This window comes from Rhodnius prolixus, unplaced genomic scaffold, assembly GCF_049639745.1.
Source record: "Rhodnius prolixus isolate KJV_2025 unplaced genomic scaffold, Rpr scaffold_6, whole genome shotgun sequence".
Lineage (NCBI taxonomy): Eukaryota > Metazoa > Arthropoda > Insecta > Hemiptera > Reduviidae > Rhodnius > Rhodnius prolixus.
Genome location: NW_027411634.1, coordinates 17,509,240 through 17,536,933, shown reverse-complemented (window position 1 = coordinate 17,536,933; position 27,694 = coordinate 17,509,240). Strand labels below are relative to the sequence as shown.

Sequence of the window (27,694 nt, the reverse complement as noted above, 5' to 3'; positions counted from 1 at the left end):
AAATTTCAAAAAATCACGTAATTGACTTTACTCTACGCTTTCTTTTTGCTCTGTTTTTCTTTTTTTTTTATTGAAAAACTATTTCAGTTATTAGTCTGCAATATTCGAAATTAAAATTTTAAAATTTGACTAAAATTAAAATTGAATAAAGAAAATTAAAGGAAGACTTTGAAGAACTCTCTTCTGATAGAGTCTCCGCCATCTATTTCTCCAAACGTCTTGTGTAACTATGCAAATAGAGTAATGACGTCACACTATTTAGCTCTATTTAGCATACAATCTGTTTCGGTTCACTACGTTTAAAGTATAGAACAATTTATCTGATATGATCATTAATAAAATGTCTTTTATTCACAAATTTTTTTTGCTAACAATATTTACATTATGAAATGTAAACACTGAAACGATACAAAGAAGCTAATCATATTTGTATTTAATGTATGATCGGAGTTTTGCCTGTATTCGAAGAATTTTGAAAATTATGAACTATTATTGATTTTACAGACTTATTGATTGTGGCTTTTTCTACAAACACGGAATTTATATAACCTCCTTAAGGTTAGGGTTTTTTTTTTCTTTGAAAGAGGCAGTGGCGGCCTCCATTTCTCCATCTAAAGCAGTGTAGTTAAATAAATTCTGGTTTTGAAGTAACTAAAATCAATTTGATGGACGGAATAAATTATTAAGTGCGTAGGAATTATATTTACATCACAGATAAATACATATTTTCTCTTTGATTAGTTTTGCCCTTAAATTAAAACAGATTGTGTGGGTATTAACAAGCCTCCATTATGTTGTTACCTAAACATAGTATTTTTATTATATAGAACTAAATTAATTATGAAATGAAATAGATTGGTTAGGAGTAAGATCAATGGAAGCGAGACATGACAGTTTAATTACTATCGCCTACTTTCTTTTGTACGAGGTGTGGCTATTAAATAACGAGACTGATGCTGCTACTGAAGAACTATGCATGCGCCAAATCCTAACGACCGACAGCTGTGCAGCGTAAAGCCTTCTCTTTCTATTGCAGCGTCTCACTTGTTTGTAGAGAAATCTGTCTGATCGGAACCGTCGTTTGTGTAGGAGGTGTTAGTTTCGATTTGCCGAAAACATGATGCTACACATATAGTAGAGCAACGATTCACATGAAACTGGGTAAAACCGCTACTGAAACTTATCTTTTATTAAAAGAAGTTTATGGCGATGAATGTTAATCACGTGCGCGAGTTTTTTTAAGTGGTTCAAGCGTTTCCAAGATGGTCGAGAAGACGTTGGAGATGATGACCGCCCGGGTCGCCCCTTCCATGACCAAAACGGATGAAAATATCGATTATAATTAATCAACATTACTACCGTGAGGTACTTGCTCAACTCCGTGAAAGAGTAAGGAAAAAAAACGACCCGATTTGTGGAAGAACAAGTCACGGGGTTCTCCATCAAGACAACGCGCCGGCTCACATTGCAATGTCTGTCGCAAGACGTTTCTAGCCAAGTTCAACATCTCAGTTTTAGGCCATCCGCCTCTTATTCGCCTGACCTGGCTCCATGTGACTTTTATCTGTTCCCCAAAATCAAATCTGCATTAAAAGGAACAGATTTCAGTCCGTTGAAGCTGTGAAAGAAAAAGCGGCACGCGTCATGCTGGAGCTCACAGAAAAAGACTTGCAGCACTGTTTCGAACAATGGTAAATTCGCATGGAGCGTTGTAGGGATAGGTGAGGGGTGTATATTGAAGGTGATAATAACTAAATATGTATAAATTTAAAATAAAATGTTTTGTAGCAATAGCCACACCTCGTACGTGGGTGGCTAGTAATGATATTTTGAATTGAGATTCACTTATTCCATAAATTTTGTTGCCAATACTTCAACAGCATTTTCCTTCGCCCTACCACTTGAAGGATTTTCAGATCAGAAAGAATGCCGTCTTAATACGCTTTTGCCCCCGATTACCCAAACATGCAGACACCTTTAAACCAATACTCTCCAGTATAGTGAAAAGTTGGGTGTCCTTCGTGCAGTTTCTGTTGTAACAGAAAAATGTAATGCATCCTGGCAGTTTCACACACTTAGAATTAACTTCATACGATTTCATGTTCAATAAAACCGCCTAGATGTTTAGAAATTGAATATCCTTCTTTTATAATCTCAGCACAAATTTATTGTGACCAGCGCTATACCAAAAAAGCCAGTTTTTCTTGTCTTGAATTTGCTTCTTTTACCTTGGAGCCTTCCGATAACCTCACAGAGACATAAGCTTTAAGTTCTTTAATACTTAATTATTAACATTATTTTGTTTCAATTATATATTTTATATCTGATAGAACTAATGTAGAGCAAACAAGTTTTAAACAGGAAGTTAGTGATGGAGAATAGCTAATGAGAATAAAGAAAATATATATATTGTCGTTGGTGGTAAAGGAAGCGAAAAGAACTTGATACGTTCAATGTGAAACCACGTAAAGAAGCCCTTAATGTGTAACTATAACAAAGCCAAATACGCTGGACATTGCATCAGTACTTCCTGATCTACATATATAAAATACAGTCACTTTCATGGTCTATCCTTACCGTTAATGAGTGTTAATTTTATTAATGTTATCAAACTTAATACCGAAAAAAAGGTTTTATACAATTAACTTCATTTTGTAATTAATCAAAATATTTAACTTCTAAATGGGACACAACACATTGAATTAAAAAGATCTGATGAGAACAATTACACCATTTCTCTTACTGTAGTTTACATAACTAAATTGTCTTGAAACTTACTATTTTTTCCAAAAAGTAGATGAACCACACCAATATGTTGATCAACCGACATATCAACAACAGAAGGTTGCATGCAATGTTATCTCCAATGAATGTCAAATGTAAACAAAAATTGTTTTAAATGGATTTCCATTATGCTTGAGTTTCACTTCAATATAAGATTTGATTTTTTTTTTTTTTTCAAACCTCTCATTTTTTATGAAAAATCAATCCTGGGCACTACGGTTTATGGAATAACAGTATATTTTATTTTTTAAATTTCATCTCTTGTTTTCTTCTTCAGGTGTTGATGTAACCGCAAATCAAGATGAAATCTCTGATCACGAAACATTCCAACTTGAATTTGACGCGAGCACTAAAAGATGGTATTTGAGAACCATGCAAGATAAATATTGGACTCTAGAAACAGGTGGTGGTATTCAAGCTTCTGGAGATAAAAGGTGAGTTGTATTTAACTCTTTGCTTTGACGAAACAAATTCGTCTTTTCAGGCAAAAATAAGCAGTCTGGAACACTTAAAAAAAACAACATTTTTCAAATAAGATTCTAAATCTTATCCACTTCAATCTCAGTATAGAGATTTCTAACAACTAATGTCTATAGAAATGGCTGCAGTTGATTTTATTTATAAGCTTCTGATAGGCAGTATTTACTTGTTCATAAATACACCACGTAAACATATTGTGGATCTTACAATAATAATAAGAATTAATGCGTTCTCAGTGCACTACAAAAATTAAGAAGTCGAAAATATCAAGGATGCTTCAAAGTAAAAATAATGTTTTGTAAATAAATGTGTCGCGCCACTTTTGCTTGCCGCGAAAGTTTTGAAGTGTTCCGCCACATTTTAGAAATGCATACAATAAAAATTATATATTAAATGTAGAAGACGATATGAGAGTAGCATTATCATTTATACGACCAAATATAAACGAAATTATCAAAAAACATCAGGCTCAAATTTCTCATTAAAAGTATTCTTATTATTTAACTTGTAATTAATCCCTTAATAAACATAATCTATTTTACACTGTTATGGATAAGTAATATACTTTTAAACTTATTGTTAGTGTACCGCACAAATTTTGTAATTGTTAAAAGTGTGCCGCGACAAAAAAGAAGATTGAGAATCACTGGTGTAAATAGTACCAAAAAGGAAATATATTGCAGCTTGGTACAAAGTAGATCGCTGAGATTTTGACATTGAATAAGGCTTTAAGAAAAAAAAAAACTTCTAGCCTCTGCAATGGATTACTCGAAGAGGAATTTTAAAGCTTGAAAGATCAAGAAACGAAGACATTTCCAAAAATGTACTGCATAATATGGAAGATAAGAAACTGAGATGATTCATCCATGTAAAAAGAATGGAAGATGGAGGAATGGTTAAGAAAATCCTAGAATGGGAAGCTGAAGGATGAAGAAGAAAGGGCAGATCCAAGAAAAAATGGATAGATGGCGTCCGAGAAATCCTCACGGAATATGTAGGAAACTGAAATTAAAAGAAATATTTGGTTGAGGAAAACCTCAGTTGAGGAAAACAAAAAACAAAAATATTTAAATTTACACCAGTTTTAGGTCTTTAGAATACTCAACACATCTTCTGTATCTCCGCAGTCAGTGGAAGGGAGAACAAATACTTATTTAAAAACAATTAACACAGCGCTAATTAAGAACATGTAATTACAAGTATTTTGAAAAGAATTTCGTTATTTACTCGAATTTTCAATAAATTCAAATTTCAGGTCTTCCAACGCTCTGTTCGATCTTGTATGGCAAGGAGATGGTTCTGTCTGTTTCCGTGCTAATAATGGTAAATTCCTGGCTACCAAAAGATCTGGTCATTTATATGCGAATTCTGATTCTGTGGATGATACGTGCAAGTACTACTTCTATTTGATTAATAGGTAATATATTTAAATAATTTTGTTCCAGAATTAATTTTCTTCTTTCTATTGAAAATATAAATCTATTATCGACAGCGTGTGTATAAACTTTTTCGCAGTAAACATTTTATAAAAATGGGTAGAATTATTGACATTGCATAAATTGCTTAAATAATTGTAATCTTACAATGTTTATTAAAAAATCTTTTTTTTAAATAAAATAACTAGGCCACATTCTGTTAGTTAAAAATTAATACGCTACAACTTGGAAGTCATTGGCGCTCTGATTTTTCGCAAAATCCTGTATTCAGTGTTATCTCGATCAGTATCTGGCGGTATTGTAAATAAATGCAAGACCATCCAGCCAAATGGTGGAATTCAGAGCACTTCCACCAACCTAATTTAATTGCTCCTCATTTTTTATAATCTATATTTTGTTTTGTATTTTAGGCCAATTCTCGTGCTGAAATGTGAACAAGGATTTGTTGGTTATAAGGCAGGTTCTAATATAAGACTGGAATGTAATAGAGCCACGTATGAAACTATACAGGTTGAACGTGGTGACAAAGGTGTTGTTTATTTCAAAGGTATTTACTTTAATTTTCTTTTATTACCCTTATTTTCTTGTGATTATCGACAAATATTTGTAAATTATATGAGTAGCATTTCTCTTATATATAATTCTTTTTTTGTTTTAATTAAATAAATAGTCTCGATTTGATTATTTCAAATGTTTATTTTATTTCAAGTCAACATTTTACTAAGCTATTCTCAGTCTGCTATTAAATGAAGAAATATTTCATTTAATTCTTCTAAGAACGTTGTTCCCGTAACAAACAAAAATAATATCTGTTCTTAAAAAATATATAAGTAATTTATAACTTAATGAATAAAAAATAGCTGGAGGTAATAATACATACAATAAATGTATTGATCGACTAAAATAGGTAAATAAACAATGTATTAAACAAAAAAATCCCAATAATCAGCGTTTATTAAAAAATAATCTGAAATGTTAATAACAGATTGCAATGGCACAGGCAGATGCCATAACGTTTGCTATGTGGATGAAATAAAAATGGGCTGGTTTTAGATAGTCAGTGGCGGGTGATGAGACGTTTAGTTTATTAATATAGTTTATTTGGCTGGACGTTTCTTCTTGAAAGACTTACATCAAGATGTAGAGCGGTAGAAATATGGAACTTAATAATTAGTATGGGGAACATTTATCGTTTAGTCTTTTCAATGTCGGCTTCTGGGCAATGTTCTCAATAGATTATTGGAGCTACCCGAGGCTCCTACGAAGGAAAAAGCTAAGGACAGTCAGTCATCTAGTCTCGAACACGAATCAATGCTTTAATTTTAAGCTAATATCGGGTTGGCATAAAAGTTCGTTCGGTTTTTATTTTGGTATAGATTCATTCCAATTTTCTTTTTTATTCTCGGCGCAAGCGCACAACTCGACTGTTCATTTGAAAGATTATGTTAAGCTTAACCTTTATAAGAATTTCGGTTTAACAAACATTACTATTGTGCTTACTACTGCGTAGCTGTAAAAATGGAAGAAAAAAGGGCACTTTCGTCATATTTTGCTCTATCATTTTAAATAAGGCAAAGGAGCTGGAGAGGCTCACAAAAAAGATATGTTGTGTCAACCGCATACTGCTTGCAGTTAACCAAATTGGACCATGCAATCCACGCAAAACGTGCAGAATTGGCAAATCGCAAAGGAGTCGTCTCCCACCACGACAAGGCCAGACCGCATTCGGGATAAACTGCTGGGATGTTTTGCCTCATCCTCTGTATTCACCGAGCCTGGCACCTTCTAATTATCATTTATTCTGAGAGTTGCAGAACTCCATGAAGGAAAAACTTTCGATAATGAGAAGACTGTCAAAAAACATTTTGATTGGCTTTTCGACGATAAGCCACAGACGTTCTACGAACGTGGTATAATGAAGTTGGTGGAAAGATGGCAAGAAGTTATCAGTAAGAATAGTCAATGTATAATTGATTAAAATGTATTCTGTGTATCAAAAAAATTGCTATTTATTCCACTCTCAAAAACCGAACGAACTTATTTGCCAACCCATTACAATTAATATTTAAACTTTCGTTTTATCTCAGCGAAAAAATAGTGCTTTGATATTATGAAAGCTGCACAGTTCTTTATATAACTATCTATAATTATTTGTTAAATGTAAATATGGTGATTAAACAGAAGTAAGATTAGTAATCACCCTGTGGTGAATTTTTAAAAGTAATTGTTGACCTCCATCGCCGCTTTAGAAGTTGAGTAGAATTTTTGGGAAGAGTAAGAAATTTTAACTAAGGGATTAATGAATTAGACGGCCAGATAGTTGAAATGCAACATCTTGTAGCGATGTGATATTAAGTCCTTGATGAATGATTCGTTAAGAATCATAACAGATTGTTCTACAGGAGAAATTTACTAGTTCTTCAGCAAAATATTTTGTACTGCTACGATTGAAAAACAATAGTTATTGAAATGCCAGTCTGATCTCCACTCAGATTTTGGGTCCGTAAGTCCTGATAGTTTTTCATAGTGGGTTGTACAACCGTACTTTTGTGTTCAGTGCTAGTTTTAAATGTTTAAGTAACCGTACTTTCATGCAGATCCATGTTAGTTGTTTCTTAATAAAAGGTCATTTGACAGTGACGGCGCAAGGGAAAGTGCATTCAGAGTTGGATAAACTGAAGATAGTGTGTCTCAGAGTAAAAATAAATATTCTGGTATTTATTAATATTTATTTTTATTTACTACTTTCCGAACAAGGACTCTAGATAATTTAAGTGTTGTTGTAAGGTAAAATTTAAATGTCCTGAGTCAGAATGCTTGATAACTAAATCCCCTGCTTAAGTGGGGAATTTACTGTATTTAGGATGAGTTGAAATGTCAGAAATACTGCCATGTGGATCACCGGCCCCCATTAGTGTGCAACATAGCCCCTCAGAAAGCATTTAATAACCTAAAAAAACAATAAATTTAATAAATAACTTATCGATCGTCATATTCACTGTTATATCATGTTTATAGGGACCCAGACAGGCAAATATTGGCACGTTGACGGAGAAGGTGGTATAAATGTGGAATCTGATACGCCAGAAGGATTTTTCATAGAGCTACGCGAACCGACTAGAATTTGTTTGAAGGTGGCCGCTCCTGGAGGAGGTTATCTAAGTGCTGGTAAAAATGGTGCATTCAGGCTAGGAGATCATGATTATGCTAACGCTACCAAATGGGAATATTAGCTCTCACCAATCCCGTCCTTATTCCTTATTATTGATAAATATAAATATACATACATACCAAGTCAAATTTTTTATCCTTTCTTAATTTATATATCATATAAATATTATATTTAATAAAAATGAAGGAATTCTAAGCTTCTTTTTTTTTTTTAATTATTTATAAAACATCTTAAATGTTGACATAATCAACTTATAATAGAAAGGGTTGTGGCTTTTCTTTTACTCATTCCTCCCTCAACTTCACCTTCAATAGAGGGTGAATCGCAACTATTTGTAATTAAAATTATGTTATATTGTTCCATTATTTGAAATATTCACTGTATTTGTTGCTGAAATTAATTACAAAAAAAAAATATTTGTTTCTTTTAAGAAGCATCCACTATCAATTTTAATAATGAATAAAAACACATCTTTTTTTGTGAAGGTCCAAAGACTTAGTTATTAGAGTTTAAAAATTAAAAGAAAAAGAATAAATTCTACTTGTCAATCAAGTAATTTTTTTTGTAGTTGAGACTGAAGAAAAAATTTTAAGGAGAAAACGCAACTTCAAAGAAAAATATTTCTAAAAATAACCTTTTTAACCTTTCATTAAGAACCTAAAGAAAATTTATAAACTTCCTTTTGTATCGACTTTTTGTACGTTTTGTATGTAATTTTCTTACATTTCTACAAACAAAAGAAACTTAAAATGAATTTTAAATAATAATAATAATAAACTGCCAAATTTTAGCGCAGAACTGCCAAAAAATTTGTATAGCAAAAAATCAAACAAAACAAAAATTGAAGTGAAACAAATTTGTGCTATTGCTTATTTTGTAATTTATTTTTAAATTGAGGTGAAATCTTTAAATGGTTCGTAATCTTTTTATCATTTTTTTTTTATTACTAATCAATTCGCTGTTTTTTCTTTTGTTTTTTAATTTGTAAATAAAACTGAAGCAGCGACATGAAACATTTTATACATAAATAATAATAATAAAAGTGAATGTCGTAAAGTAAATATATATTTGTTGAGTGAACCGTATAATACTTATATAGAGGTATTTGAAAATATGTACTTTTCTTTCGAATTCTTACAATATAAATGTTTTAGGATTATTAAATTAACAATTAACGTAACGTTATATTTAGCATCGTTTAATTATTAATTATTTTGTGTTAATTATTGCACATTTATGGAAAATGAAAAAAACCAGAAGTTGCATTTATTAATTGAAAATTTAGCCGTTAGCTAATTTTCAAATATTTTGATTGGCTTCACGGCATTATTTTATTTTTATCTTAACGCGATATAATTGCTCATGGCATTGCGTAAATATCTTATTTATTGATTATAGGGTTTTAAAATTATATAAGTATATAATTTCTTTTGTATTTGTAAATATAAATTGCATTATTATTATAGTATGTTTTGTCTGACACACAATTTTTGCAAAGTATATAATTTATTTGATGTCTTAAAGAAATTTATTATTATGTTATTATTTATATTAGTATTATTATTATTTTTTTATTTTATTTAAAGAAAAAACTTACAAATTAAATTTTATTTTATTTAATAATTATTATTTTTGCAGTTATAACTATAGAAATCATATTTTCTAGTTCAGTTTGTGAGCAGTTCAAGAAAGTTTGGAACCCCTAAAAGAGACAAGTTATCTGCTTCTTACAAAATAATTTAAATGAATAGTTGTTCAATCAAAATAATAAGTACTTCCGTTAACAACTTGACTGAAAGTAAAAAATATCAGTCTGTCATTTTTTCGTATTGAATTATTTTTAATACATACTTTTTTTAATTGAATATTTAGAAATAATTACAATAAAAAATATGGTTAAAGTCATATGATTTTTATTGTGTTTTTGTTTTTATTCCTCCTTTAATAATTATTCCAATTTTTTGAAATGAAATTTTAATTATGAAAAATTGTATAAAATATGGGGTCAGGGAATGTCTAATGATAAAAAATATAAAACTCATGGTTTAACCAAATTTATAATAGATTTTGTATCTAGTGGAATTGGTGGTGTTGTTGCTAAGACGGTTGTCGCACCATTGGATCGGGTCAAGTTAGTCCTACAGGTTTGTTAAGTTCTCTTTATATTTATTTAGTTACCAGACGGTTTTAAGAGAGTTTTGCTTCAAAAGAATTAAAGTTATTAATTTTTCCTTGTTTCGTCTATCTTGTGAGGTGCTTTCTATTCATTTTGGCCTGTATTATATTATTATTTTATTTTACATCTATAACAATACATATTTGTACAACATAGATGGTGAGTAATGTGATATACATTTCTGCTTAAACTACAATTCAACATTATTAACAAATTTATTATTTGATAATAACAGAACAGAAAAAAACGAAACATAACTGTAAAATACTGCAAACAAGAAAACATACTGAAACAAAACTATTCTTTTAACAAAAATGAAAATAAAACAAAACCATACTTCTGACAAAGATTTCCTAAAGTCTAGGCAACCAATAACAAATTTATGGATGGATGCCCATACAATGAGACTTATTTTTAATAATTAGTACACTTTCAGCTGTTAGTGGAAAATATTTGGAAAGGTACTTTTGCCTCATTACGCTGTAGCCCGGACAGCTGATAAAAATATGAGCCAAGTTCGTGATTACATACTGGACAAAGTTCAAGGCTGTTTATCTCATAACAGTTACCTTTAGAATAGATAACACACAAGTTATCTGAAGCCATTCTAACTTGACTGATTACCCTGATGATTTCAAAATGAAACATTGAGCCTCAAATATGAATTAAAATTTTGATCAGCTATCAAACTGTAAACAGAACTATAAGTAGAATTATTAATTCTAACCAAATTGTCAGTAATTAAATGTTGTTTCAGGTCGCACAGTAGTTTTTCTTTAAATTTGTCTATTAGACTGGCATCCAGTTCGTACCCATTTTGACCTGTATTATTACTTTTTCTTTTTTCGTGGGTTATTAAATATTCGATGAATCGATTCAATTATCTCCTTTTTGTTGTATGAAATTAACTTTTTTGTGTCCCTGGATGCCGTTTCAAATCATTTGCAAGCTCTTAGAAGGCTTGCAACAAAGTCCATTCGCCTACCATCGCCGGAGGGATTTCAACAATATATGCTCAATGGTATTCCTAGTGATGTGGATTTCCATTTTGACTTTTTTAAAGAAAGATGTTAGAATTAATTAGTTTTATATCACTTACGTATTTTTTTTTCTTTTTTTAAGCGCATCAACAGCTGAGGTTGTTAGCGCTCGGAGCTTTTTTTCAGTGCACTGCCGGCCTCCGAACAGTGTTCTCTCGTTACAGACAACACTGTCCATCACCGGACAGTGAGCTGTAAGAAGCTCCTAGGAAGAGAAAATCTAAGGGTTAGCAGCTGGATTCGAACCCGGGACCTCCGCGTGGGAATCGAGTACGCTAACCACATAGCTAATCCCTCCCCTATCACTTACAAAGAGTAAACCTAAAATGTAGTTTCACACCACCAAATGTTATTTATTTCAACAACGCAAAGCAAATTGGGTGGAATTCATAACGAATCAATTATTAAAAATAATAATAATAATAATACGTATGTAATGTATTTACATATGTAGATACATTACATACACTTACGTATTATTATTATTATTATTATTATTATTTTTAATAATTGATTCGTTATGAATTCCACCCAATTTGCTTTGCGTTGTTGAAATAAATAACATTTGGTGGTGTGAAACTACATTTTAGGTTTACTCTTTTTAATGGCTATTTCACTCAGTGTCACCCTACAAAGAGGAAGTAATGCCATCGATTCAGATATTCTACAATGCATTTTCTGTTGAAATTGAGTATTAAGATCCCAAGTTTTAAAGTCCAAAAGAGTTGTTTTTTTTACAAAATGGGCTGCGATGTGAACAAAATTTCTCTTTGGACGAAAAATTGCTTAACCAGAAGTGATCCACTTTACAATAATGACTTTTCGTTTTTTGTTTTTTTTACCATGAAAATGGCTTTTCTATGATTACTTTAAAATTATCATTACTAACATGTAGATAGTAATGCGATTTGGGAAAAACGTTTTATTTTGAGAAAAATATTTGGTCCTAAACTGGTTGAGGCAGTTCGGAAAATAAGAAGAAACAATGAACTCTGTGAGCTATAAGCATCGCTAGACATTCTAGAAAAATATTTGACTGGCAAGGACATGTAAAATGCGTGGACAGGGATAGAATAGCTAGTAAGTTTATATATGAGATTAAGAAAGAAAGTCGGTAGGCCGTGAAGAAGGTGGATTGATGAAGTTGAGGAGGATATTGCAAAGCTTGGTATAACCGTATGGAGATACTGCTTAAAAGAAGATAAGACATTTAGATCAACAACTTTTAATTGTACCATTTTGTTTTAAATCACTTTTACTTAAAAATGGGATAGGGTAGGCCCTCTTTTTTAAGTATTATTTAAGTATAGATGGTTTTTAACAATATTAAGAGTATTTGTGTACTGTACAAACAAAAGAGTACAAACTGATTTTAAGTAAGCTCTGTTGAAATTCCGCAAATAATTTTTTTTTAACTATACTGAAATTTTCACTGTTACAAATCGAAAACCTATTAACAGGCTGAACAATATTAAAGCTGAATAAATATCTGCAGACACGAAGAGGATTAACAGAGAAATATGGCGAACTACTCCCAAACATTCCTAAAAAAAAAAAAACTTTTACTTTTACCATGTCCGACCTCATACAAAAACAAGGATTTTTGAGTTTATGGAGAGGGAACTTGTTAAATATTCTAAGATATGTTCCATCGCAGGTATTTAATTTTAATATTCTTTTTTTTTTATTATTTAATTTATTATTTGTTTTACTTACATCTCCCATCACGAGGTTACAACAAGGTTATTAAGTATTAAAAACAAATCTTTCTGTAGTTTAATTAAGCGGTTTTGTTTATAAAGTATTATTAGAAATAATATTTCAAAATAGCAAGTCTTTTGAAGAATAGGCATGATTCCTCCCATCCTAAAGAAGCCGAAACCGCACAAGACAAGTACTTCATCCCCAAACTTAGAAAACAAGAGACCGGTAATGTGTTTCCAATTTTCATGGCCAAGCATACAAAGCATCCTCCTGCCTGTTCTTCTTAATACAACTATTAAAATACAATATATTTTTATAATTTTTTAAAACGCTTAACTCTTCTTAAAGTTAGGTAACTTTTAAGCAATAATATTTTCTTGTTATGAACTTTAACTAAATAATAAAATTTAAAAAAAAAAATTGCTCAATTACAAAAGTGAATATTTGCAGTCACTCATGTTTGGCTTCCACAAGTATATAATTACATTATTGACGGACGACCAACTAGAAGATATGAGTGCTAGGAGAATAGCCAAAGTGAGCATGCTAGCTGGAAGTCTTTCTGCTTCAATAACTCTAACATTAACGTATCAGTTATATTTTTGTCAGTCTTTAATAACCGGATATCGTGGTCCGATAGAAAAAGCTAAGTAATTAAGAAATTTATTTTTTTATTAATGCCTGAATTTTATTTTTAAATAATTTTGTAAATGCTTTACAATTCATTACTTCATTTCACAGTGAGCATCTGCAATCTATAAAAAGGGCTGTTGACCAAATTAGATGCCTGTTTCAATTTTTTTAAAGTTAATATTAAGTTTGTATAACCAGAAATCAATTTATTTTTTTCTAAAAACTCTTAGTAATTTCCAGTTATTTTAATCTTAACCAGTTAAGCGTGGAATTTAGTTTAAAAAAAAAAAAAAACCCACAGTGTGCGGAATTAAAATCACGACAATGACGTGTATACACGTCGAACGCAGGGGGCAAAACAACCAAAAGTTTACAACGTCCATCACTGCAAGCACTTTTTCTGCAATCTCTAGAGGCTTGAGAATACAGAGCATACTGTGCATTTCAAAATCTTGCACCGCTTTGCCTAGTTAACTAGTGACGCAAGAGCTTTTTACAAGGAAGAAAAGAGCTTTGAATTCTGTTTAAAATGAAATCATGCTCTTACTGAGGTCTGAATCTCTATCTAAGGTAAAGACGGCATTGCACAAGGGTTGAGAGCTTCTATTTGTGTACGTAATTCCCCAATCTCTAATGCGGAGACCAAACATGTACCAACCACTTATCATTTGACCGACTCCCACCGCAGTTCTATTGGTAAGATAAAGGAAATATCCCACCAAACAATATTCAAAATTAATAATATCAAAATTTTGAGTTTTTATAGTTAATGGCAATTTTATATTTTTCACGAGTATACACGTCAAACGCACCGTAATAGAGATTTGGTTTGAAGTGTACATACGTCAAACACACTTAACAGGTTAATCTGGTTACTTAATTCTAATTCGACAATTTTCTTAAAATAACTGTATGTTTATCACCATAATTTCGTTTTTAGGAATCGCACTTAAAATTTTATGGTACGTCATTTCAAACTCTCAAGTAGCGAGCGTTTCGGAGACTTCTTCACTTGATAAACTTTTTTTAAAAAAAATACCTGACAAATTAAAGTTTTAGCTACTGCTAATTCACTGCCCATATTTTATACCTTTGCTTCTGCATTCTCACCTTAAATTTAAGTCTAGTTATTTCATAGAATAATATAGTGTAGATTTTTTCTACTAAATTTCCCTCCTTTAAGTATTTAATAAATTATCAGATAGCGCAATAATAAATTTACTCAAACGTAATTTTACTTTTTGGATAATCTTATTTATGTTTAAGGGAAATAGAAAATTTGCTATATTAGTAAGATTGTAGGGAAAAAGGAAAAAAATAAAATAAAATCTGCTTATATGTTGCGTCAGGAGAAGAAAGAGCGCATGTTACGTACGAGGTCTGTAAATTAATTAGACTAATTCTTTAAAAAAAATTTATTCAAAAAGAATTACAATTCTATATTGTCACCTTCAAAATAACTTCCTTCGGAAGCCACAGAGCGCTGGAGACGTTTCTTCCACTCCTCACAGCAGTGCTCGAACTCCGACACTGGAATAGCCTTCAGCTGGTCGGTTACAGCCGTTTGAATGTTTTCGACTGTCCCAAAATAAGTTCCCTTGAGGTGATTTTTTCAACTTTGGGAATAGAAAAAAGTCACAAGGACTCAAGTCAGGCGAATAAGGAGGCTGAGGAGCCATAGGAATGTTTTTACTGGCCAAAAACTCGTTTATTGAAATTGCTGTGTGACAAGGCCCAAAAAAGCAAGGATGGGGAAGTCGAAGATCAAATGCACGCTGATTTGTTTTTCCGATAACCACGGAATCGTCCACAAAGAGTTTCTACCTCAAGGTCAAACGGTCAATCAACACTTTTACCGAGAGATTCTTGAAAAACTTCGAAAAAGGGTCATTCGTGTGAGACCAAACATCAAGAACAAGTGGGTGTTGCATCATGATAATGCTCCTTGTCACACAGCAATTTCATTAAACAAGTTTTTGGCCACTAAAAACATTCCTGTGGCTCCTCAGCCTCCTTATTCGCCTGACTTGAGTCCTTGTGACTTTTTTCTCTTTCCAAAGTTGAAAAATCACCTCAAGGGAACTCATTTTGGGACAATCGAAAACATTCAAACGGACCGACCAGCTGAAGGCTATTCCAGTATCGAAGAGTTCGAGCACTGCTATGAGGAGTGGAAGAAACGTCTCCAGCGCTGTGTGGCTTCAGAAGGAAGTTATTTTGAAGGTGACAATATAGAATTGTAATTCTTTTTGAATACAAAAATTTAAAAAAAAATCAGTCTCATTACTTAATTTACAGACCTCATATGACAAGTATTTTTTAATGAAAAGTGGTTTCCCAAACATTATTTGAGAATAGACATGATGAAGAGTGATTGTTAGTAAGCAATTATGAACAATTAGAAGAAACACAGTGAAAACGCCATAAAGTTGACGACACAACTAGCTATATTGACCAAATACCTGGAACCAGATCTTATCATACATCCCAAACAATTAGAGATCAATAGAGGTAACCATCTTCCTCCTCACAAACTCTACAGAAAAAGGTCTGCTATGAGCCCAATTATGAAATAGATGAAACCATCATGCACAGCATGTGCTCCAACCAAGAATCTGAGGTTCCTCCTAAACTTTCTGCCTATCAATGATTGACAACCCAATGAACTTAACGAAAATGCGAGCAAAGTAAACTTTTTTACAAATTCCAGAACTTTGAAACAATCGCATAACTTTTCGCATTAAGAAAGTAGAAATTAAGGAAAAAATAATGTTTTACTACAAAAATCTCTTGAAGGAAATCTGATTTATGTTTGACAATATCAGGTCTAAGAAAAATAACAGTGGGCCGCGTATGGCCCATAAGATGCAGGTTGAGTTAAAGAACAACTATTAAGGTAGCAGTTTTATAGATCCACATATCTTCATTGACTATTCGAAATGCTTGCCGATTTTCTTTTTATTAGTAATACATTAGCTATAAAATCTAATCCAAGGTACATAATTAGAAAAGCAAACTTGAGTTAAAATAATTACATTTTCAGATATTCAACAATCACTGGTTGTTTACATAATGTTCACAAAAAAGAAGGCTTACGAGGATGGTTCAATGGATTTTATACAAGTCAAATAGCGGTCATCGTGAATAGGGCGCTATTTTTTGGACTATATGATTTATTTAAATTTGGACAAACATCTAATTTAAATTTATCACCAACTACTACTAAGCTGATCGCTGCACAGGTAATTCATAGAAATATTTTTACTACTTTTAATTTATTAAATGAAAAACGGTTATAAAAATAAACTGAAATAATTGTCCCGGTGAGATGTGGCGTAAGTCCATTTTGAGCAGTTTTGAGATAAAACGAGTTTTGTGTTTTACTCTGTAAAAAAAATGCAGATAATAAAAATAGCTTTATTACTTTTGTTTTTATTATTATTACATAAAATCAAATTTTTTGTTACATATTAGAATGTAATGGGACTTTAAATTATTTTAAAAAATGCAAAAATGTGATTTACTTCATTGTCATTCTCAGCATATCTGGCGCAAGGTTAATCAAAACGGCATTTAAAACCAATTTTAAGGGTTTTATTTCATAAACCAATGCTTCAAAATGCAGAAGACTCATCACTGAGACTCATTTTACTAGCAGATCTTATTTCAACATAACCGACTACACTATCCACAGAACTGATCACCCTGATGATACTGCCCATCGGGGGCACTGCAATTCTAATAAAAAAAACTGTCTTCAACACAACCTGATCCCAACTAATCCTACCAAATTCTCTTCAATCAACAGTCATCTCTTTCCCAATAAACTGAACAGACGATTCAAACTTCTCTCTAGACTTCTTGACAAGCGATGTAAACTCTCACTGCAGAATAAACGACTTATCCTACACTATGATTATTGAAACCTGCCTGGATTTACGGGAATGGAACTTTGGGGCTCAGCCAAAGCTTCCAATAACTATAGAATCCAATCCTTCCAGTCAAAAAGACTCCGTCGAATCGCAAATGCTCCTTACTATGTTCCTAACTCTACCTTGCACCGAGATTTCCTTGTTCCTTATGTTTCAGAAGCTATAATATCCCGATACATTAAATTCCGACATCAATCACCTCACATCCTAATCCACTAGTATCCCAACTTACTGCATTGCCTAGAAATTACTCCAAAACGACTGAAGCGCAGGTGGCCACGCGATCTTCTAAATGAAGTAAGTGCCAGTGCACAATAGTGAACTCCTCTTTGGGAGTTTTCTTTGGGAATGGGTGAATTCTCCCCTCATGCTATTCATGTATTTATCTATAATCATGTTGTATGCATCAGCTTCACTTATTGCAGAAATATGTTGCAGTTGTGAAAGTAAAAAATCCAAATTCATTCTCACCGGGACAATTGTTAAGCTCTCTAAGTATTAGAAAAGTATAATACTACCTAACTTGCATTGCAATCAAAATAATATTCCTTGTTCCTTAACTAAACAATAAATATTCTTTTCAACAGACATCATCAATAATATCCAGTTTTGCAGCCTATCCTGTAGAAACGGTTGCTAGGAGAATAATTGCGGAAACTGGTAGAAGCAAGAAAATTTATGGAAGTACAAAAAATTGTTTTAGAAAAATCTATATAGAAGAAGGTATAAAAGGGTTTTTTGGTGGTGCATTAATAAATATGATCCGCAGCATTGGCGGAGCAATTGTCCTGCTACTGCATGATGAGATATCTAATTGGATGTTAGATTTGCATAAAACATTAACTGCTAAATAAATACTTTTTTCTTTTTTGGTAAGAAAAACAAAATAAGTTTTTTTAAAAAAATTTTTTAGTTTTAGTTCTTTTGAAATAATTTTCAATTAAATTTTGTCTCAAAATATTGTTATTTTGAGCCGTCCTCAAAATAATAATTAATTAATTAATATTTTTAGATTCTCAAAAATGAAAAATCTGAGCAAGCTCAATCCAAAACTAGCCGAACTTAGACCATTTTTTTTTTAATTTAATTAATTTTTTTTTTAAATATTGAATTTAATAATAATAGAGGAGTTAAAATGTTACAACTTTTTTCTACTCTGCCAAATTATTGCTAAAAGTGCCATCTGTATACATTCATAATAAAATATTGTTAACATTAATAGTGTAAAATAAAAACTATCAACTGAAATATGATTAAACTAATTTCAATGTCATAATACGAGGGTCGTTTGAAAAGTCCGTGCAAAGTCAGAGAGATAGCACTACTGGCGCGTATCGAGGTTATGTTTAGTTAGTAGCATCTCTTGGAAGAACACACACCTAGTTTCAGCCAGATCGGTCTATTTCTTTGTGTTTGGCATTCGTTTGAATCGAGGAAGTCGAGTGATTTTCAAAAAATGGACGAAAAAGAATTTCGTGTGTTGATTAAACACTAATTTATGAAAGGCAAAACGCCTCAGGAGACTAAAGAGAAGCTTGATAAACATTATGGTGATTCTGCACCTTCGATTAGAACAGTTTATAAGTGGTTTCAAAATTTTCCGAGTGGCCATATGGGCACAAGTGACGCTGAACGTTCTGGACGCCCTGTTGAGGTTACTACTCCAGAAATCATTGATAAAATCCATGATATGGTGATGGATGACAGAAGAGTGAAGGTGCGTGAGATTGCTAGTGCTGTGGGCATCTCGAATGAACGGGTACATAATATTTTGCATCAACATTTGGACATGACAAAGCTATCCGCAAGATGGGTGCCGCGATTGCTCACGCTTGACCAAAAACGAAATCGTGTGAAGTGTTGCAAGTACGGTTTGCAGCTGTTCCAGAAGAATCCGCAGGACTTTAAGCGTCGTTTCGTCACTGTGGATGAAACATGGATACATCACTACACTCCTGAGACCAAAGAACAATCTAAACAATGGGTTACCAAGGGGAAATCTGCGCCAAAAAAGGCGAAGACCGTTCCTTCGGCCGGAAAGATTATGGCGACTGTCTTTTGGGATTCGCAAGGAATAATCCTCATCGACTATCTGGAAAAGGGTAAAACTATTACAGGTGCATATTATTCATCGTTATTGGACCGTTTGAAAACCGAGCTGCAAGAAAAACGCCCACGATTGGCCCACAAAAAAGTCCTTTTCCATCACGACAACGCACCAGCTCACAGCTCAGCAGTTGTGGTCGCAAAATTAATGGAAATAGGGTTCCAACTCGTTTCACATCCCCCCTATTCTCCAGACTTGGCTCCCTCGGACTACTATTTGTTCCCCAATATGAAGAAATGGCTGGCGGGAAAAAGATTTTATTCAAACGAGGAGGTGATTGCAGAAACGAATGGCTATTTTTCAGACTTGGACAAATCCTATTATTCGGATGGGATCAACAAACTAGAGCAGCGTTGGACGAAGTGTATAAGCCTAAAAGGAGACTATGTTGAAAAATAAAAAAGGTTTACCCCAAAAAATTAAGTAGTTTCTATTTTTGCACGGACTTTTCAAACGACCCTCGTACATAAGTTTTCAACACCGAAAGCTTGTCTTTCTTCGCTTACTAAAGCTGCTAAATGAAGCCCTGTTATTTTCATTCGTTTTTCCTCACCTTTGCTAGATTCTTCTATTTTCAATTAAATTTCTCTGTTATTGCATGTTTCCCATTGACGTTCTGCTTGTTCTTAGCTTCTGAAGGTTATAACTCCAATGATGCCCTTGTTGTGATACCATTAACTTTTTTATGGTATTTCACACTGATAGGTCAGAATAAGATGCCACAAAAAACTCATTAATAATAGTTACGATAAAAGGGATAGGTAGACCAAGATTTCGTACTTTTTGGAGACCGCCAAGAAGTCCGTTATAGGCCGGAAAGGTGAGGAGAAAAATGATGAGGAAAGTCAGATTCCAAATTGCCAAAAACTATGGCTATATTGATCAACTATATGTTCTTAGTAGACCTACCTTTATTTCCGTTTTTATCAGTGTGAAAAACCATTTCAAAAACTATGGTCTATTTGACAACTTTAGAAACTAGCAACAATATAAATACGAGTAACAGCAATAAATTGATAATCCAATGTTTAAACACAAATACTTTTAGGCTAAAAATAATAATAACAATAATAATAAAAAGTTAATATTTCATAAAAATGATTCAGAAACTAAAATCAATTAATCTTCACAGGGATTATCCTATTTATAAATAACTTATCCACTTATCCATTTTTTTAAATGATCAACTACAAATTCAGCTAAGAAAAAAAAAATCCAAATGATCTTTTTTCCATCAACATTAATAGAAAATTGACGAATTTTGAAAACTTTTTAAACAATGAAATAAAATAGCTAGAGGTGGATATCATCCATTGAGGTTTCTGTGTCACTCCACCTGCAACAATTAACAATTAATGTTAATTTTAAATTTTGTATTTAAGGCGCGTCTACATTGGTGGATTGTTTCACACTTTCTAAACAATGAAATTATGGTACATTTTGATATAACAATTTTTTTAAGAATCTATATTTGAAGAAGTTGATAGTCTGCCGACTACATTGTGGCTAGTAATTTTTTTGTTCTCTCAAGAACAAAAATGGAATTATAGTCTTCCGCTAAACTAAAATTAAAACTATAATTTGGCAAAATTAACAGAAACAGAAAAAACCTGAATTAAAAAACGCTACAGTCTTTTTAAAAATTCAAAAGTGTTTCCGTAATTTATGGAATCCATTTAATGTTCACATTTAGAACATAACTCTGATGGCACATTTGTCGACGGTGCAGAATTAATAGAAAATGGCATTTTAGCTTGCCAAGGTCGCATTAATTTTAATAATAAACCTTTATTAAAAAATATGCAAATTCCAAAGTAAAGAAATAAAATAAAAATCATAAAACTAACAGAGGAATACTTGTGCATAAATAAGAAATTTATTAAAATTAAATATAAATAAATACACATACATATATAATTTTCGGAAGTTTAGGAAAAAACAATGTAGTCCTTTTCCAGACTCTTAAGTTTAACCAAACAAACAGGACGAGAGGAACCAGATAACCAGATAATGACACTACAGGTCGCATAGGATGGCTAGTTATCCCTTACAGGAATCTAATCTAAACTTACGTCCAATTTTTTGAACAGAGAATTATGTTTGGAGAGCAGAAAATGGATAGGTTCATGTTTCTATAAAAATTTAGGGGTGTTAGTAATTTAATCAGGTCTTAAATCTGGAATCCCCTAAATAATGTATAAAGACATTTTTTTATAAAAAAAATGTAAGGATATCATGCCCAATTTTCATTGTATCTATATGTTTTTGATTTAACATATAACTTCATCCAAACAAATTATTAATAATACTCAGTTCCAAGTATTCATTCAACTTTGAAACTTTTACCTACTTAGGTCTTAAATTTGAGTAAATTCTAAAGATACGATAAAATACAATCATATTCGTGGATTTGTTGGAAAAACAATAATAATAATAAACAAAATCTGATATCTCCTTCATTTCAACCTATCCGGAGACATGTTTAACATAGAAATGTAACTTGTGTCCATTTATTCAGTTTGCAATTCTAGTTTAAAAGAAAATGATTGGAAAAATGTTGTAATAGTTCTAATTTCATTGTATTAATCTGAACTTTAACTCACCGTTTTTAAATGCCATTCTAATATTTTGGCCAATGATAGCTTTTTCTTCATCATCAGATTCTAGCACAACCTGTGGAGATAAAACCAATTGCATTCAATCCTACGTTGTAATTAGGTATAAATAAGTGAAGCACCATTTCTCTAAATCAAGTAGAACTTGTTAGGTATTCGTACTTAGGTAGAGCATTATTAAAATTATGAGTTTCTGAGAAGATGAAGGAGAATCATGGTAAAATTAAAACTTTACAGTATTGGTAAGTCATTGATTCTGTTAATAAAAGCAAAATACTAGTACTTACAACAAAAAATAGGATTATTTAAAGACTAAAGATGTCCTAAACACTAATGTGTTCTAAAGGCAAGAGGTTTCATTGTGGTTAAACAATTTAAAAAAAAACTAACCCAATTCGGACTGTCTTCAATATTTTCTTCTATGAACCAATTGATTAATTGTGCCATTCTAATATAAATATGAAGAGTAAAATTTTTTTTCCTCGGTAAACGCTGACTGAATAATTTGATACCAGTTAAATAATCGTTGCACAATAGCGGTGAACCAGGTTCAAAGATAAATCCACCAATATTGTCATCGCTTACACATAATTCTTTTCGACTAAATCTTATTTCTGGGAACTCTCTCCGGCATACTTCATACGGTTTAGGTTTCACATGCTTTCTTTTGGAGAAAAGAATAAGTTTTAATATTAACTCCGAAATGTCAGAGTACACATTGTACAATATGATTAATCTGAACTGGATTTGTGATAAAATAACGTGAACTGTGAACTGAGTTCAATTCTAGAATTTACATTGTGATAAATATGTTTTATAAGTTACATATTTCAACTAATTGCTAAAAATTATTAAACTATTATTTTTGTCTAATTACAGGATTTAATTTTCAGTAAAATTTAGAAGAGAAGATTCTCTAGCGTTAGAAGAGATTGATGTTTACAATATCAGAGTGATTCTCACAACTCCATTAGAATTTTTCTCTGTTCTTTTGCAGAGCACTGTCTGCAACTTTTTTCCACACGCGGCACTCCTATTTCTACATTTCATTGCAATGGCAGGCCAAAAAGTTTTCAGTTTATTACAAAGGATGCATTTTTAACAATTTAAGGATATTTTTTCATTTGAGTACTTATTTTTAATTTGAGTACTTATTTTGTGTAATTCAATTCTTCTTTTTTTTCTAACTAAAGTAAAGAAGTTGCACCTGTGCTACGTAATTCCTTCGATCAACAGTTATTTTGTTTTCTGTAGGTATATTGCAGTAAGTCCAAAAAAGAAAAAAGATCTATTAAGCTACAAACTCTTGAGACTATAAACTCATCATCTGATAGCACCCTCAAGTGATGAAACCACTCACCTAGGTTCTTTAGAGAAGTAAAAGGAAATAAGGTTGTAGCCGGTAGTCAAGGATCACGATTCGCCGTGACTTCTAGAAGTTCCATTAAAAGAACTGGAAGGCTGCTAAACTCTGAACGCCTAGCAATTGCCCAGGTACTCCAAGAAATCCTAAAAAGGGTGTCCATTTACTGACACATTCTATCCCAAAACGCCTAGAAAACGTTCTGAGGATGGCTTTTTCAGATGAAGAGAAACATTCTCCTCACCAGGGATGATTTGAAAGAATGAAGCAGCAGTTAAGGATTACCACTACGTGAAAACAAGCTGAAATGAACAAAATGTCATGACTTTTTATGCAGCCATTACAGGCAGTTCAAGAGTGCTGCATTTTAAAGTGAAATAACCACTTAACAATTGGGAGTAAATAAGACCTCTTGAAACGACTGATGTTCTTGGAAATCCAAGCATCCTTTTGTACCATGATCAATTGGTATTAAATGCTTTGCTTTAATTTAGGAGAACTAGTTAATAATAGATGAACATTTCATGCTAATTTATATTATTTTAAGATAATCGACAGGTTATATACCACTTACAAAATTAAATCTTCTTTAATTCCAAAAGCGTAGTCTCTTATCATTGCTGCATCACATTTTTCCAATAGGTCCCCACCATTTAATGTGATTGGAAATAGTTTACCATAAAGAAAGACATCTATTTTAAGTAAGTGGAGTGGTGGCAGTTTACCTTCTTTATATAGTACAGAACATTGCTGCAAAATTATTTACAATCTTACCAATCTTTGCTGAGATATTTAGGTTAATTCCCCCCAAAACATAATAATAATAAAAATCTATGAAAAAAATACGTATTTTTCTCATCTAATTGTATGAACAAAAATGTTGATTGGAACAATAATTGAGAACAAAATGAATCAATTCATTTCTTGACGTACTGATTAACTGTAGTAAAAGTTAAAACAATGCGACAACATACTCCGAAATAATACACTGCTAAGTGTTATGTATTTTGTCTCTTTAAAAGCTGTACTTATATTGTGTCACTACTTGCTGGACTAAGAAGACAGGAACAGTACCATCTCTTCAATAGTAGGATAAGAAACTAATTCTTATGCTTTAAATAAACAATTATTCATACTCACTCATAGGTCAAAATTCAGGAAACACTAGAGATAATGCTATTTTTAACATGCAGCTTAAAAATTACCTTGATTTGTTTTACTTTTTTAATTTTTCCATCTATTTTCACTTTGATATATCGCAGGTCTGTCCTTTTCAAGAAGTTGCAATCACTAACAAGAACACTTTTCAATCCGATTAAAATTCCAGCACATTGTTCTTCAGCATTATTCCTGAAATTGAAACCAGAACAAGCTTGCTATGTCTTCCAAATTGTCGATCATTTGGATCCAACCATATATTCTGAAGAATTCTGAATTTTTGTTTTATTCTTACTAATAATTGGTAATAGTTGACCAGTAATTCTTAAGGTTTTATTCAAATCAATTAGTGTGCATAAAACATTGGCTATTATCCGTGTGAAAATCAAGAATTATTTTTAAACCAAATCTATTATTACCTCACTTCAACTGTTGAATAATATAGAATGCTCCTCCTAATACTGGCCTCTGCGCTAAGATACACAGGCAAAAGCCAGGAAAACATCATTAGTAGTTTAATTATCATATTTGTAAAGACTTTTGTTTATTATATTTAGGTTATTCTCGAAAAAGACATACATATGTTTTCCGTGTAAAATATTTCCAAAAAATATTTTTATGCTCTATTTTATTTGTATTTTGTAATAACATACGACTTAATAAACTAAAAAGCCTTGATTTTTTTTCCTCGACCATTTTATTTCTGCGTCAAAAAAATGCTGAAAGTCATGAGGGAACTTTAGCTTGGTTTTTATGCTTAAATTCTTTAACTTGTTAGAAACTGGAGGTATTTTTGGGAAAAGGGTTATCCCAATTTTGTTATCAATTACAAAAGAAGATTAATTCAACATACATAGCTTTGCTACATTAGTGAACCACATACCGACGCTTACCTTCGACAAAAAAGTACATGTTCAGCTAGCATTAATGCTAGCATCAAGTGTATTTCCTTGAATTAAAAGACCCTATTAAAATGTAATGAAAGTTAAATAAATATATGCACATATGTACAAATCCTTCAAAACAAAGTATAGTATTATATTCGGTGAAGTAGTATTACAGTGGAATTCATGTCCAACTAATTAAGTGAAGTGGAATGTGGTTAGCAAATATTTAAAGTAAAGTAAAGTAATTGCCTATTTTTTCAGGCGAGCTTTACGTCCAACTACCAATTAGGTGGACGGAGGCGACTAGCTAGCATACTTTACTGTAACTTTCTTTTATTAACCATTAAAATCCAAGGCCTAAGACCAGGAATCGAACCCAGTACCACAATACATATTATAGCTTTACAGGTCTCGCCTCTAACCGCTCGGCTACTGTGGCGCCTATAAATATTTAAATACTGCAACTAATTTATAAAGAGGGTTATATTTTATAAGAGGGTTAAATTTATTCAAGATTCAGAACCAAAACTATTATTATCTAAAAGTACTTATCTAAATATTGCTGAATGTCAAGTGTTGGCATCTGGTGGCTCTTTTTCTAATTAAGATTCTACTCACCTATTGAATGCATCTTTGATAAAGCTGCAACCTTATGTAAACGTACTGTAGTATGTGACAATAGTATCATTTGTTAATCTCTCTGTCAAACCCAGGAATTAATAAATATTTATAGCGTATAACAGGTTCATGAGACTATGAAGCTTGCACTTTAACATTCCGATTAAGTTTAAAAGTCAGTGTGTGTTGAATAAGGTTTGAAACTTAAGAGACATCTTCAGTAACATATAAACACTGAATACTGAAATATCTGTGCTCTACAGAGTATGGTACTTCTAGGGAGCAGAACCTTAAACTTAATTTTTAATAAATTTTTGTAAGTTAATTATTATTATAAGTAAAGGCATTCATAATCATTTCGTTCTATTTATCGCTTTACTTTATGAAATCTGTTAGTAAGATGGCTTCAGATGAGGCACAACACTAATTGGCAGGGCTGGATGGCGAGTCACCCAGTTTTCTGTAAAAGCAGTAGGCACTCCTTCCATTCCATGCTATACAAGAAATAGTAAAATCTGAGAGAACATTATGGAAGATATATACTCTCTAAAATACCCTCTCAGCTTATTGACTCTTTCTATTTCCCAAAAATCGGACATAAAAAATATAATCAATCATTCCCTTTGAGCTCTTTCAGTTTCGGGTTTTCCCTCACTGTTCTTTCTCCACTTGGATCAAAGTTAGTCACTCCTCATTTTTATATAGGGTTTTGTTAAATTAAAATAATTGTAACATCAATCAAAGGTTACATTTGAAGCAGTATCCATCGTAGCAGTTACTTTTAATTGGTCCTCAGTTGATTCCCTGAATCAACAGAATGTGGTTTCATCACTTTTGGTGAAGTGGTTTATTAGGGGGAATCTGTTCGAAAGATGTGAGTAATTTCAGGTAAAATTTTAATTTCGAAATGATTCGGCACAATTGCACTACTTTATTGAATTTAGATGATAGAAATAAAGCAATAATTGATGGTGAACTATATCTCTTGATTGAAATATGAATTACTCTTATTTTTAACAACGGGACCAGATGAAGTATCGGCACGTTCAGCGAACATTTGACGAACCTAATGAGACATGGAGGCAGCTATATGTGCCCAGCTGATCTATAACATCCATCTATAAGATAAGATTTAATAAGATTTTAATAAGAATCTAAAGTTATCTGAAATTAATTTTTATAAATCACTTGGAACTACTAACATATATTATTTCTTCACAGCCATTGAGATTACATTGAATGATGTCAGAATTTTATTTAGTTCTATATGATTGATTTCATTTTTTGGAAGCTAAGAACAATAACCTGCTCTTAACTATTTCAATTACTTTGATTTTTTGTTTATTTGCATCTAATCCTTTTAAGGTACAAATGCCAATTCGAAATATGCTACATTTAAATCTTTAAGAACCTAATACAAGCCCTAAATGAGAATAATAATATAAAACAAGTACAATCATCCCTTACTATGCTGTTAAAAGCTTTATTACGAGATAATAAATTCAATTAGAAGAGCTAATGACTTACCCAACTCTTGTTACCTAGATATCGTACTGCTGATACTGCCTCAGATTTATGTGATTTATTTT

General features: G+C 31.9%; 3 protein-coding genes across 9 annotated transcripts in view; 2 read left to right on the top strand and 1 right to left on the bottom strand.

The window, feature by feature from the left end:
* sn (fascin domain-containing protein singed) overlaps window positions 1-9,777 on the top strand; it is a 131,601-nt gene extending 121,824 nt beyond the window's left edge. Inside the window, exons 4-7 of the mRNA XM_074140800.1 lie at window positions 3,062-3,218; window positions 4,520-4,681; window positions 5,111-5,247; window positions 7,719-9,777. Of these exons, the coding sequence (XP_073996901.1) occupies window positions 3,062-3,218; window positions 4,520-4,681; window positions 5,111-5,247; window positions 7,719-7,933 (671 nt within the window). The 3' untranslated portion in view covers window positions 7,934-9,777. The remainder of the gene's footprint in view (window positions 1-3,061; window positions 3,219-4,519; window positions 4,682-5,110; window positions 5,248-7,718) is intronic.
* An 86-nt stretch (window positions 9,778-9,863) lies between these two features.
* Window positions 9,864-23,941, top strand: LOC141460626 (ADP/ATP translocase 4-like). Of its 6 annotated transcripts, XR_012462259.1 has the most exons (7): window positions 9,864-10,016; window positions 12,584-12,745; window positions 13,243-13,442; window positions 16,469-16,667; window positions 17,945-18,229; window positions 23,334-23,573; window positions 23,664-23,941. XR_012462259.1 is itself a non-coding variant. In XM_074140808.1 (6 exons), the coding sequence occupies exons 1-5, from the start codon at window positions 9,885-9,887 to the stop codon at window positions 18,209-18,211; spliced, it is 960 nt and encodes a 319-aa protein (XP_073996909.1). In that variant the 5' UTR covers window positions 9,864-9,884; the 3' UTR covers window positions 18,212-18,229; window positions 23,334-23,941. The 6 variants fall into 6 exon arrangements, 5 of the variants coding, with proteins under 5 accessions (XP_073996909.1, XP_073996911.1, XP_073996910.1 ...); XM_074140808.1 differs by having other exon boundaries at window positions 23,334-23,941; XM_074140810.1 differs by lacking the exons at window positions 23,334-23,573; window positions 23,664-23,941 and adding an exon at window positions 22,973-23,184.
* LOC141460628 (uncharacterized) lies at window positions 20,533-25,216 on the bottom strand. Of its 2 annotated transcripts, none has more exons than XM_074140813.1 (6): window positions 25,020-25,211; window positions 24,648-24,792; window positions 24,017-24,192; window positions 22,470-22,743; window positions 22,068-22,137; window positions 20,533-20,800 (listed from the first exon to the last, which is right to left on the bottom strand). In XM_074140813.1, the coding sequence occupies exons 1-6, from the start codon at window positions 25,124-25,126 to the stop codon at window positions 20,664-20,666; spliced, it is 909 nt and encodes a 302-aa protein (XP_073996914.1). In that variant the 5' UTR covers window positions 25,127-25,211; the 3' UTR covers window positions 20,533-20,663. The 2 variants fall into 2 exon arrangements, 1 of the variants encoding a protein (XP_073996914.1); XR_012462260.1 differs by having other exon boundaries at window positions 20,733-20,800; window positions 22,367-22,743; window positions 25,020-25,216.
* Window positions 25,217-27,694: the final 2,478 nt, after the last annotated feature.

Bases quoted from the DNA above. Each gene is read 5' to 3' on its own strand.
- LOC141460628 (XM_074140813.1), bottom strand. From the start codon at position 25,126: ATGATAATTAAACTACTAATGATGTTTTCCTGGCTTTTGCCTGTGTAT. The intron at 22,138-22,469 runs GTTAGTTTTTTT...TTATCTCCACAG, and splicing joins TTGAAGACAGTCCGAATTGG to GTTGTGCTAGAATCTGATGA. The intron at 20,801-22,067 runs GTGAGTTAAAGT...TAATTGTTGCAG, and splicing joins TAGAATGGCATTTAAAAACG to GTGGAGTGACACAGAAACCT.
- LOC141460626 (XM_074140808.1), top strand. From the start codon at position 9,885: ATGTCTAATGATAAAAAATATAAAACTCATGGTTTAACCAAATTTATA. The intron at 10,017-12,583 runs GTTTGTTAAGTT...AAATATCTGCAG, and splicing joins GGGTCAAGTTAGTCCTACAG to ACACGAAGAGGATTAACAGA. The intron at 16,668-17,944 runs GTAATTCATAGA...TCTTTTCAACAG, and splicing joins CTAAGCTGATCGCTGCACAG to ACATCATCAATAATATCCAG.